The following is a 12544-nucleotide window of genomic DNA, read 5'->3' as shown; positions in this document are numbered from 1 at the left end:
GTGAGAAGTATAACTTATAAACTCCCACCACTTCTCCTTAAATAATTAATAACAATAATAAGCTTCCTAGTCTAAACATATCTATACTCTAACGCGTGATACTTACTGTTAAATAATTTTGTTTCTGGATTTATATTATTACAAACAATATAATAGAATTTACATAAACACATAATACAACAACACATATATATGTATGTACCTATACATACACAGATATATATACATATACACGTGTGTACATGTCATACATAGACTTTAGCAATGAAGACCCAATGACAAAGATATTATTATGAGGAAGTTTATTGAGGAGCGATACAGAGACACAGAAAATAACAACTGATGCAATTCCCCAGTTTAACATTATGCCCTCTGCTAAACAATGCCATCTCACTACAACTGGAACCACGTCACTGTTGGTCTTCAGTTGATTTTTTTTTTTAATAACTTTTCAATTCTCTGACTACATTTTGCTTTGGCAATACAGAATTGTAATTCATGCCATTAAGGCAGTCTAAATTAGATAGAAGAGAGCATTTAGTGAATAGAGACATACAGAACGATTAAAGCGCTAGGATCCTTGATGAGGTCTTTATAGTCCACACGTCTCTTTATCATTACCTATATACATCAGAACACAGTTTAGGCCCATATACACGATAACAAACAGACAGAGAAGCACTTGAACATTAACAATACCACCTTAAGCTCTGATACAGATGCTGGCTGACTCATTGGCTTCGATGGTTGTGAGAGTAAAGGAAAGAAAAGAGACTATAAGAGTTGAGAAAATAAGAGTGTTTGTTAATGGTGTGCATGGAATTGCATGTTTCAAACCTGAGAAAAAGGCTTAATGGAAACATGTAAATGCATGTTCCTTCTTCATTTAAGGTAGAACTTGTGTTCTGCCGTGTTTAGCAGCAACTTCTTTTTTTTTTTTTTTTTTTTTTTTCAAGTGACAAGTTCTGATTCCGTTCGTCTCGGCAGTCAGCATCTGAGTCAAAGCTTAAAGCAGCAAGGGTCACAACTTGACCATTGATACAGCACAGGTGGACACCTATGACAAGGTTAAATGCAGTATTGAGGCTGTTTCCATATAGAGAATACTGAAGGTGCTCCTCAGCCTTGCTATGTGTGTATGGCTGCTACTACAACACAGGAACAACTCACAAAAGTCCAACATATAATTTACCCCCGAGGGTTTATGATTCATCATTAACAGCTTTGACCATGAAAACAAATACAACTGAAACGCCAACAAACGTGCAGACAGACAGCACATGCACCCGAGTCTTAACACATTCATACGCACACATACATACACAGTAGTACTCGCACACCAACACATGTATACACACACATACCTAAGATACAACTTGTGTTCCTAAGAGAACATTAAGCTGATAATTAACACTTAGGGGTGGGGGGCTTATACAATAAATTAATACAATACTAAATCAACCTCAGCCTACATATAGGCAAATTAGTCCCTCCCCTGTATACATACGCACAAAACACACGCACACACTCTACATACACACACTTCCATGCAATAAAAGCAGCTTATGTGCCATGCTGCATTTTGGAATGAGTAGGGCAGTGCGACTGCTGAGCGTATTTTTATGTCGAAGCAGCAAGTGGGGTGGTGGCTGAGTTGGCGGGGGGGGGTTCAGGGGGTGAAAGAGGTTCCAGGGACTGATACAGGGTAGTGGATCTGCTAAGCAAACCTGGACCACAGGCGAGCAACAAGCGCACATACATATACACCACAAGACAAGTACCATACTGTACATAGATATATGGACATCGTCACCTGGCAGGAAATTTGAGGGTCAAGGGGTAAAGACTTCAGTGTCTGCACTAAGGAGAGACACGGACTGCAGAGCCATGGCTAAGAGAAGAGGGGCGGAGTGGATGAGGGAGGGAGATAAGGGGATGACTAAACCCCTTTGGATGTTTATGGTGGAGCTTGTCTTGTAGGAGATGGTGGGGGCCGCCGACTAAAGAAGAGAATAAATAATGATAAAAATGTCAGGGCAGGAAGAGAAAGAGATTAGAAAAAGAGAAATGAGAAGAGAAGACACAAGGAGAAGAGAAAGAGAGGAGTGTTTAGTTTTTCACACAAGATTGCAAAAATGACCATGACTACACTGTAAAAAATAACTGTAGAATTAACATCAAAAAGTTGTAGAATTGCAACATAAAAAAACTGTAAGTGACAATACAAAGCAAAGTTGTTTATTTGAAAAGATTTTTGTGTTAACGATTGTATCTAATATAGCTGCAGTTTTTACAGGAAGAGTATGTGAACAAAACCAGATTTGTATGTAGAAATTATGTATTTCTATTATTTTTAGAAAATAAAACTGTAAATTGAAAAAGAATGTGATGCCGTTTAAATTACAAGATCATAATGTTGAAATAACGGCATATTTGATTTTTTAAATAAAACAAGTTGTAAAAAAGTAAACATTTAACAATGTAACATTTTAAACTTGTACATTAATTGGTTGGTAGAGTTGGTAGAGCGGCTCGTCCAATAACCAAAGGGTTGGTGGTTCGAACCCTGGCTCCGACTGTCCATATGTTAAAGTGTCCAGGGAAGACACTGAAGCCAAAATTGATTTGGTGGCTTTGGACACCATGAAGGTGTGGAAAATACACTGAATAAGTGCAGTCCATTTACCATTTAAATCTACATGTTTAAAATGTTAAATCTACATGTTACTCCGTAAATATGTTTACAGTTGGATGTGTTTTTTACAGTATTGTTCTGGTAATCACAGCTGCCAGTTTTTTTCTGTAAAAATAGCAGGATTTTTTTACAGTGTAGACCTCAGAAATAACTTGAACCAGTAAGGAAAACACTAAACACATCTATGTTTTCACTGTTAACCGCAATTTAAGGCAGGACTTTAGGTTATCACTACATGTTGTTGGGTCACTTGACACAAAAAAGCAGGTTATATTTATTGGAAAAGTATTAACTTTTAATGGTAAACAGTGTTGTAAGGGTTACTTTAACATGTATTCCATTACAGATTACAGAATTTATGTGCTTAAATGTAATTTTTAATTCGCGGTTCACTCTGAATGCATATTAACAGTTGTAGAGATGTAAGTATGCGAAATCACCAAAGCAGCATAAAAACAAATATTTCCTCAACCTTTCACCTTTTGTCACATTTTCCTCAAGTTATAATGGAGGAATGAAAGGATCCAACTTAATGACAAGAAGGTAGATTTACTCTGAAATATGCAACTTGATTGTCTGTTGAAACTCTATCCTCCCATGTTAAGTGGAGACAGACATAATACGCTGAGTGCCTAACCCATTATGGTGCAGATTTACCTCTGTGCCTGGTTTTAATGGGAAAATAAATTAAATTGTCCTTTTGATGTATAATGCACACTTTAAAAAGTAAGGCCTACAGTAAGATTTTAAGAATGCAACTGTATTCTGATCAATCTATTTTAACTAAAACTAAATACAGTTACTCATATTTAATACCATCACATGTATTCTGTTCCAACACTGACATATGTATGGAGTAGTTGTAAGTGAAGCTGAGATGTGATTCGTTTTAGCAGATTTTTCCATTTAACAAACATATAGTAAAATAAGAAGAATACATCATCCAACGACACATCTGAATTGTTAAAATGCTTACACTCGCTTTGTCCTAGTAAATGGAGTGGAAGTTACACTCACCTGGGGATGCTAGGGGGAGCCCTGTTCGGGCGGCTGGGAGCCTGGGGGCTGTCAGCGCTGTTATTAAAGGGCCCCAGGGGTCCTGGGCGGTTTGGTGGTGGTGGAGCCCCCCGGGGAGCCGGGCGCTGCCCTGAGGACATCCTCCTGGGAGCAGTGGGACTTGGTGGTGGAGACCTGTGGAGAGGATTATGGGTTGAAATATGCTAAGAACAGACAGACCACAAAGACATTTCTCTTAAACTAAAATGAGAGATGTTATTGCTGTATATCAGTGGTTCCCAACCTTTTTTGGCTCATGACCCCATTTTAACATCACAAATCTCTGGCGACCCCAGATATTCAAAACAGAGACTTTTTTTTTTGCTAAAATTAATTTGTTTTTGATCATGTAATACTTTGTTATACTATGTTGCAAATAAACATAAATTTTAGACGACATTTAGTCTATATAATGTATATTATTGTAGACAGAGGCAGAAAAGCCAGGTGTAGATTACTGCACAAAGGGAGAATTTGATTTTCCTTGGTCAGGATATGTACAGTCAGTCCAGCTTGGATTTACAAGGCTGACAATTAATACTGAACAAACAAGAACTTAAACTATGAATTATGAAAGAGCTGCAGCATCTGAAACTGACCACAATGAACATTTGACAGATAAACAGAACCACAGTGCTTCAGTTTCAGCTTCATAATTTGTCACGTCTTTTATGTATTGTGATTGTCTTGCTCAACTCACCATATATTTTTTATTAGTAAGTTTTTATTTTTATCAATTACTAGAAATTTCAGGTGACTGCATCTGAATTCCAGGTGACCCCACGTGGGGTCCTGACCCCAAGGTTGAAAAACACTGTTGTACATGGTAGTGATTATTTAACCTATATGAAAAGTCAGTGATGGGCTGCTCTGGTGAGACCTGCTCAGTTTGTTTAATTTTACTCAACATACAGTAGGTCTATACAATGACACAAGATAAAAACACATGCAAATAGACCAAAATAAAACAACTATCTAATGATGACGCTCCTCATCAGCAGAACCTACAGCTGTTCTGACTCCTTTTCCTTAAATAACCTCTAATAAACATAAATATCACCAAACCAAACTCACTCCAGCCTACAGTACAAATCATCATTTATCTTTAACAGTAGTTACTTCTACATTACCTGCGGCCACCACTGCTTCCTCCCACCCATGAGTTGTCGACCGGCGGGGGCAGGGGGACAGTGACAGTGGAGGTGGAGATATCACCGATGATAGCCAGGGCTTCCTTCAGGGCCTGGTGGGTCCTCAGTACCTCGTCCCTCCTCTGGGCCTGCTCCTGGGACTCGTCCATCAGGGCATTCTGGTCGCCTGCAGAGTACAGCTGGGCCAGCAGCTCCGCATTGATGAAGTCCTTCACCTAGTGGCAGGAAGCAGTAGTGCAGGTTGAAAACAGTATAAAAGGTAAGTGTACTTTTTCATTTTTTAGTTGCTTAATCAGAGAGAATAGTAATAATCTCAAAGTGTAGAGCAGTATCTGTTTACATTGTTGATCATGAGATGCATTATAGTCTTAGGCATCAGGTCCCGGATGCACTTGTTGACAATAGCCATGTAGGAGTCCACAAGGTTACGGATGGTTTCCACTTTACGCTCCAGCTGAGGGTCCATGGAGAAGTTATCTGAGGTGGTGGTGGTCTCACTCTCAACCTGGTGAAAGAAAAAGTAAAAGAAAAGAGTAAAGCAACAGACTTTAGTGCTTGAAAGTAGTGAAATTATGGAATGAATCCTCCTATTAAGTGTTTTTTTTGTTTGTTTGTTTTTTTCCTTTTGTCGTACTGAAAAATATAAGAAAACAGCTGACAAATGATATAAATAATAGAGCTGATTTGATCCTAGAAACTTTATAATGTGAATAAATTAGGGTCCATCAATTAAAATATATTTTCTAATCCTTTAAAAGGTAATTATGACTGAAGAATCTACTAATGGATAAGTAAATGACACATAAATAGCATTAAGTAACATCTCTTCTCTGTAAAAAGCATCTCCAACTGTAAAGTAAAATAAAACTCATCATGTTCCTCAAGGAAATTATTTCTTATATGCATTAAATATAATTGAAAATTAACAACAAAAATATGTTCTAAGCACCAGCTCAACACTTGCAAATTAATGTTGTTGATTCTTTTTTTTTTTATTTCTTTATTTAAGGATCCCCATTAGTGTCTTTTTTTTTAAATTTCCTATCCTGTTTTAATCAGATTTTAATTTGTCTTTGTTTTTTTGATGGTTGTATTTTGTTGTTCTTAACCCGCTTTGCACCCTGTGTTATCACTATTTTTACGTACTTATTTACTTATTTATTTCTTTGTTTTATGATTCGTGTACCGCACTTTGGCCAGCTGTAAAGTTCTTAAAGTGCCTTATAAATTAACTTGGTATGGTATGGTACCAAAGTCGAGATTTTTCTTCCTGGAGTCCATTCCCAATATTAAGTATCACAATTTTTACATTTACAAAGCACGTGGACAGAAAAGAACAACCAAAAAAATCAAAACAAAACAAAACAAACAAAAAAAAAACAACATAGTTACATAAATTTAGCATTGTTTCATTATTGATTACAGATTTCTTAAGATTTGTTTCAAAAACTCAAAATTTAATTCATTTATTAATTTTAATTCGATAACCCTTTTGTATTATGATAAATATTTAGACATTTTTGCATAATTGAGCATGCAGTTTTGACAGTACATGAATAAATACGTTTCTAAAGAACCAAATGAGGGAGGGAGAAAAACAGGGTGCTAACCGTGGTGGTCTTTTCAGGGTAGACCCCAGCACGTAGAAGAGAGGACTTCCAGCTGTCCACATCATCCTGAGAATCACAGGCCAACTCAAGGGTACGATTGTCCTTATACACATTCCTACACACACATAACATGGCAGAACACATACATGTGTAAATCAACATGAACAACATGAGCCAAAGCTAAGTCTAAACAGGAGATATCTACATTTTTAATCCCAGTTTTATCTCAGAATAATAAACTATTGAACAAAATCTGTACAATCATTTCCACTGCACACAAAGCTGGATCACTGTAAGATTTTTTAAGGGACTTTCTGCACCATCTCCTGAAATGTGAGATACTAAACATTTCAATTGCAGACATATGTTTTTACTATAAAATGCTTCCAGTTCATTCCAGCCTGCATTCCTGCATACATGCATACTGTACCTAACCAGAGCTATACTTCAGCCCCTGCAAATCTAACTCCATCTACGTTTATTTAACTGCTACCAGAAAGGGTTTAATTTGCTGCAGGATTAATAATACTTAATAAAAAAGGAGAAATTAGAATTATGAGGCTAACGCTGACCTCGACTCTGTATTGAAAATGCAGAATATGTGCTTGCTGGACATGAAGCTCTTCTCAACATCGCGGACCTTCAGGTTGTCCAGGGGGAGCATGTATTTCTTCTCCTTCTCCTGTGAATGAGTAAAACAGAAGGTATGGATCATGAGCCGTTTCGTGACTAATACGATCGGCTCCTCGTGTTGATCTGTTGTGCAAGGATACTGGTGCAAACAATTGCTTTGTATGATGTCGGTATGCGAGAGAGGTGAAACGAAAAGGGAGAGGAATCGGGGGGGGGGGGGGGGGGGGGGGAGCAGAAACAGAGGGGGTGACAGGAGGGAGTAGGAATGGGGGAGACAAGGGGTGTGGGAGGTAGGGGGGAGTGGGTGGAGAAGAAGAAGAAGCAGAAGAAGAAGTAGAGGGAGGAAAGAAAAAGAGAGAGGGAGAGCACATGTGGAAGTCATTACAGTGTGGGTCAAGACACAAGTTGTTCTTCACGGTGCGTTTTGCAGGGGAGAGTTGGTAGCTGAAGGCTGAGGAAACTCTCTGGCTGTGGTAAAGATGGGGTAAAGCACCCTAAGGTCCAGAGAATTTACTGCTAAACACCATGTTGACCTCCTGAAGTAGAGGCTCAAACATGGTTTCAACAGACTCAAAGAGGGCCTGTGGTAAACACTTGAGTTTAAGTAAATCCTTCTCTTCATTTTACCCTCCATCCTAACCTCCATCGTTCTCTGTCTTTTCTTTTATCCCTCCCCCTCTATATTTTTTCAATATTTTTTTCTTTCCATTCCAGAGGGGCCCACTTCCTGCCTGATTTTTTTTTTTTTTTTTTTTTGAAGAAGGGGAGAGAGAGAGAGAGAGAGAGAGAGAGAGCGGGAGAGAGAGATTAAATGACAGCCTGGCGTTAAAACTCAACATCTGGTAGTGCTTAGCAGCACACAGAGAACCGAGGAAGGAGGGAGAGTGGAGAAGTTAAAGAGACGGCGGGTGAAGAGGAGGAGACACCAAGTAGACGAAGAAACACAAAAGTGGATTTCCAAAAGATTTGCAGAAGAAAGCCTGCATCTGGGCAGACGGCTTTGGAAAGTGATGGTAGATGATCGCAGGTAAGTATAAAAGAGGATGAGGAGAGAAGAAGAAGGCGAGAGGACAAGAAACTCTGCAAACCCCTCAGAGTTGTATTCCCCAAGGGGTCGCTACATCCCATATATGGTCACACAGGTCCCCTCCCTCTTCCTCTCTCTTCCTCTCCCTTTCTCACTTCTTCACTCCCCCCTTCTCTCTCTTTCCCTCTTTTTTGTAATATCCCCTCCCTGAACGTGCAGCCAGTCTGTCCCAGTCGTTTGAGCGAATATGCCACGTCAAGGCTGGATACTCTTCATGGCCGGCGTGACCAAATCGGACCGCGAGGGGACCCAGAGCTCAAACGTCTACCAAAACAAATAAACAGGCCGAGAGACGTGCATCAAAAGCTGGGAGAGCGTCAACGCGGATGTGGCGAATCGCAGTTTTGAAGGGCTTTCGATAAGATGGGATCCCTACTCCTTGCTGGCAAAAATGGAGAGGGCACAGACGACAGAGCTCAAGCATCTGGAATGGCAGAAAACAGCACAAGGCCTGGCTCTTAACTCCGGCTCCGTCCACCCAGTGTTCAGACTACCTGTTCATTATCATACTGGTGTACAGTAGTCTGCACATTGGTTAGACTGGGCATGGACCCTCTTCTGTCAGTCTGTCTTTTTGTGTCTCCCCCCTCTCACTCTTTCTGTCGCTCTGTGGGCATTTCAGTTCTCCAAGATGCGTGTGTTTTTGTTTTGCATCTGTTCTTTCCTCTTCAGCTTCTGCTGTTTTTAACTTTAACTTGTATTAATTAGCCATATTCATCTGTATTTTGTCCTAAGTGCATTCTAACACTCACCACTTCCTCTTCACTTTTTTTTTTTTTACTGGAATAAACAATGATCAGTGATTTTCACCACTAACTGCAAATGGCTGTGAAAACAAAGATGTAAAAATTTAAAATTTTGAGCCAGAAGGATGAAATATTTACAGGCACAAGTCATAACATAGCGAGTTCACATAATTTAAAGCATAATGGCTGAATGAGTAAGTGTACAGACTGCTAGCCTGGTGCTCTGATGAAGATGTGGTCCACTGGAAGGGGGGAGGAGCCACTGTGGCTGCAAAGCATCAAGCGCAGGCCAAAGGAACGAGAACCAATCAATCAAATGGAGTTTGAAAATACAATCAGACACCTCCAGAGAAGTTATTTCAGTGGGTGGCCAAAACGGACTGAGAGGAGTTAAAACAAAGGACACTGATGCATAGTAGACTGCTGTGGTGTCATATAACTACTGGTAAAAAAGGGTGATGCAACACATTCATCAGTAGAAACCATCAGAAACCATGGTTTACAAAGGATATGTACACAAATGGGGGTTTATATTGGTCAGTTAAATGGGTGTTAGTAGCTTTTGTTGTTAGTTTGTGGTCCAAGTATGAATTATGAAAAGTCAAACTGTTTTGGGGTTGTATGTCGGCATGTGGGACGTTACATATAACACAGGTCAATAATAGTGAACAGATGCAGCTGATTGGCCGTGAAGCGGTAGCTGCTAATGAAGCTGAAGGTCCCAAACAGAAAGGAGAGATATTGATATTTAATGGTGGGGTTTCTCTCTACTGAAACATTGGAGGCTAGTGTTTGGATTAAAAACTTGTGATTTTCCTGCCAAGAATGTGAGCAGTTCCAAAGTTACTGCCAACTACACCAAGAGAGAGGAGGAGGGACGTGTATGAGTGTGCATCTGCATGTGTGCACATGTATGTGTATGCGCTTGCATGCGTATGTGACTATAGAAAGTTCACGGAGTGTAAAACAGAAATATACATGGTGAAGCCACCGCAGTCTATAATTTCCTACATTACCGCACTAACGTATCAAATAGCAATCCGTAGACCCAGCGCTGTGCAGCCCATGTGCTGTCTGAGTGTGCTTTCATATATTTTGGGTGTCTGTTGAGTGAACATTTGGTTAGGATTGGGACTGTTCCAAATTTGCAAAGAAAAAAACAAATGCCTAAACTCCCACTGGAAAGAGGTGGGGAGAGAAGAAAGGCAGAAAAAGGATAAATTCCAACACAACAGCAAAGATGAATGGAAAGAACGGGTGAATGACAGATGTATGCCCAACCTCTTTACAGAAGTAATTTCATCCAGTAAACTGCTTCATCATGATGATCTGTGCTATAAAAACTACTGCATCTGCTCACAAATTGTAAGTTGGCTGAAAGTATATGCTTTCTGCCAGTCATAAATAGAATCATCACAAAACAAGATGCATTTTAAAATAAACACAGCTAAGAATAATGATACTGTTTCATAGAAATGCATTTGAATGTATCCCACAGGCTCTGCCAACAGACTGAGTAAGGTTTATTAAACAACTAAGCAACAACAACATCTACTGACTGATGGAGTTGCAGTGTGTCTGCCTATCTACACTTGCTGTGCAGAATATCCTCCAACCTGTACAGCAGGCACAGACAGGCAGATATACATCAGCCTGCCAAGTATCCCTGCAACATGGAGCACAAACTGCATCCTGCAAGTGCATAGTGTGAAGTGGACTGGTGTGCAGTATGATATTGTTGGGTCTATATTGTTAAGATATTAAGCAACATGTGTGAAAATAAAGGAATACTACTACTTCGTGCATTACTTTGAGTCATTTTTATACATTTGGAATATGTTTTCTAACTGTTTAATAACAGAATATCAATTTCCATGTTTTTGCTTTGTCTCACCTCATCATCCTTGAACCAGGACAGGCTCTCAGCAGTCAGCACAAACCAGTACTCTTTGGCTCCACCCTTCATGATGCTGATGTTGTTGATGGTTAGCCAGCCTTTGCGGATGACCTGAGGCAAAATGTACAGTCAAAAAGTCAGAAACAGCTATATTGTTGTCAAAAAAAACACTGGAAAAAATTATGCTCACAGGAGATTTTCATCAATATGGGTTTACATTGAAAACATCCACACAGAAAGGCCATCGTGGCCAAATAAATCACTGTCAATCTCCAATGCACGGTCGGCAATGAAATATGCATGACACTCTGGTTAGGTGGGTTGTTGTGTCTTTGTGACTCACTTGGAGCCTGTCATGTGACTGTATGTGTCAGTGCAGTGTCATTCAAGTGTCCCCAATGCCACAAGCAAAAGGCCCATGTTAGCTTGTTAAGTGACCATTGTGTTAAGTGCTCTAAGCACACAAGGAAGCATGTGTGTCCACAGTGTTAGGTGTATTAACCCTAAAAGCTCAGCATAAACAAGCCTTTGGGCAAAGTGCCAAGTGATTATTAGATTATTAGGTCAGTCTTGCACCGCCTAAGACTCACTAAGGAGGTTACCCAAATCATTACAAAGCCTTTCTGTCATTGGCACAAACAAGAGTGCTGCTTTGTAGTTGGATCCATGACAGAGTACTAGACGAAATCATGCAGTATTTCTAATTTATGAGTCTTGGTGAGAATATTTCAACTACCAAAGCAAGGAAAAATGTTTTTGTCTAGTTGGCAACCCCTTGTGGTCTGCAGGCCTTGGTGGGTGGAGTGGGTGTTAGAGAATAAATGGTTAGAGAGTCAACTCTTACAATCAGGCCTGATGCGGGAGGAGAAGAGGCCTGCAACAGGAAGGAACGAGGGGGATAAGACACCCTGTGGCACTAAAAATGCAAGGCAATGTGTGCCTCTGCCAAGCAGTACACAGCCAATTGGACCTATTATGAATGGAAAACGACTTTGTGCTGCTTATGACAAGAAAGGGGACAAAAAAAACACAAATTCCTAGGCAGAGGAGCTGCAGAGCACCACACAATGGGCAGAAGTGTTACTGCAGCCATAAATGACATTGCAAACCATTACCCACAATGAGCAATACTCACCAACAGACACCCTTAAGAGGGCAGCTGAGATTCTCACTAAGGGATGGGGATGAAATGCAAAGTGGCACCTTGATGACACAGGAGGGTTCAAACAAAGGGAAATGTCTCAACAACAACACCAGTGATGATGGTGGCATAAAGTAATAGAACCCTGAGTGATTGTTTTTTTCCTTCATAAGATAAAATTATGAAACCAAATAAGCACGCAAAACAACTGTACACAACTGCAGCCAAATAATAATAATAATAATAATAATAATAATAATAATTAAAAAATAAAAAATAAAAAACATGCATGACTACAGAAATTTATAACAGGTAAATCAAATCTTAAATGAAACACAAAGGTGCAGGCTTAAACAAAAACTGTGCAAAACAAGATTTACTCAAATGAAGGAGAGTATACTATGTAGCACATCTCTTTCATTTAAGCGTCTGTCTGTGTGTTTCTGTGGAGTATCCATCCTGCTGTTGTGTGGGTGTACACTCCTGTCTTGACCTTGTGCTCCACTGTTTGTGTGACACACAAGACGT

General features: G+C 39.7%; 1 protein-coding gene across 1 annotated transcript in view; it reads right to left on the bottom strand.

Moving 5' to 3' along the window:
• Positions 1-287: 287 nt before the first annotated feature.
• dnm3b (dynamin 3b) overlaps positions 288-12544 on the bottom strand; it is a 40555-nt gene continuing 28298 nt past the window's right edge. Inside the window, exons 15-21 of the mRNA XM_030159396.1 lie at positions 10873-10986; positions 7085-7194; positions 6513-6627; positions 5243-5407; positions 4882-5117; positions 3713-3886; positions 288-2000 (exon numbers count right to left, since the gene is read on the bottom strand). Coding sequence (XP_030015256.1) covers positions 1958-2000; positions 3713-3886; positions 4882-5117; positions 5243-5407; positions 6513-6627; positions 7085-7194; positions 10873-10986 — 957 coding nt within the window. The 3' untranslated portion in view covers positions 288-1957. The remainder of the gene's footprint in view (positions 2001-3712; positions 3887-4881; positions 5118-5242; positions 5408-6512; positions 6628-7084; positions 7195-10872; positions 10987-12544) is intronic.

This window comes from Sphaeramia orbicularis, chromosome 17 (assembly GCF_902148855.1).
Source record: "Sphaeramia orbicularis chromosome 17, fSphaOr1.1, whole genome shotgun sequence".
In the NCBI taxonomy this organism is placed as follows: domain Eukaryota; kingdom Metazoa; phylum Chordata; class Actinopteri; order Kurtiformes; family Apogonidae; genus Sphaeramia; species Sphaeramia orbicularis.
This window is presented reverse-complemented; position numbering and strand designations above follow the sequence as displayed.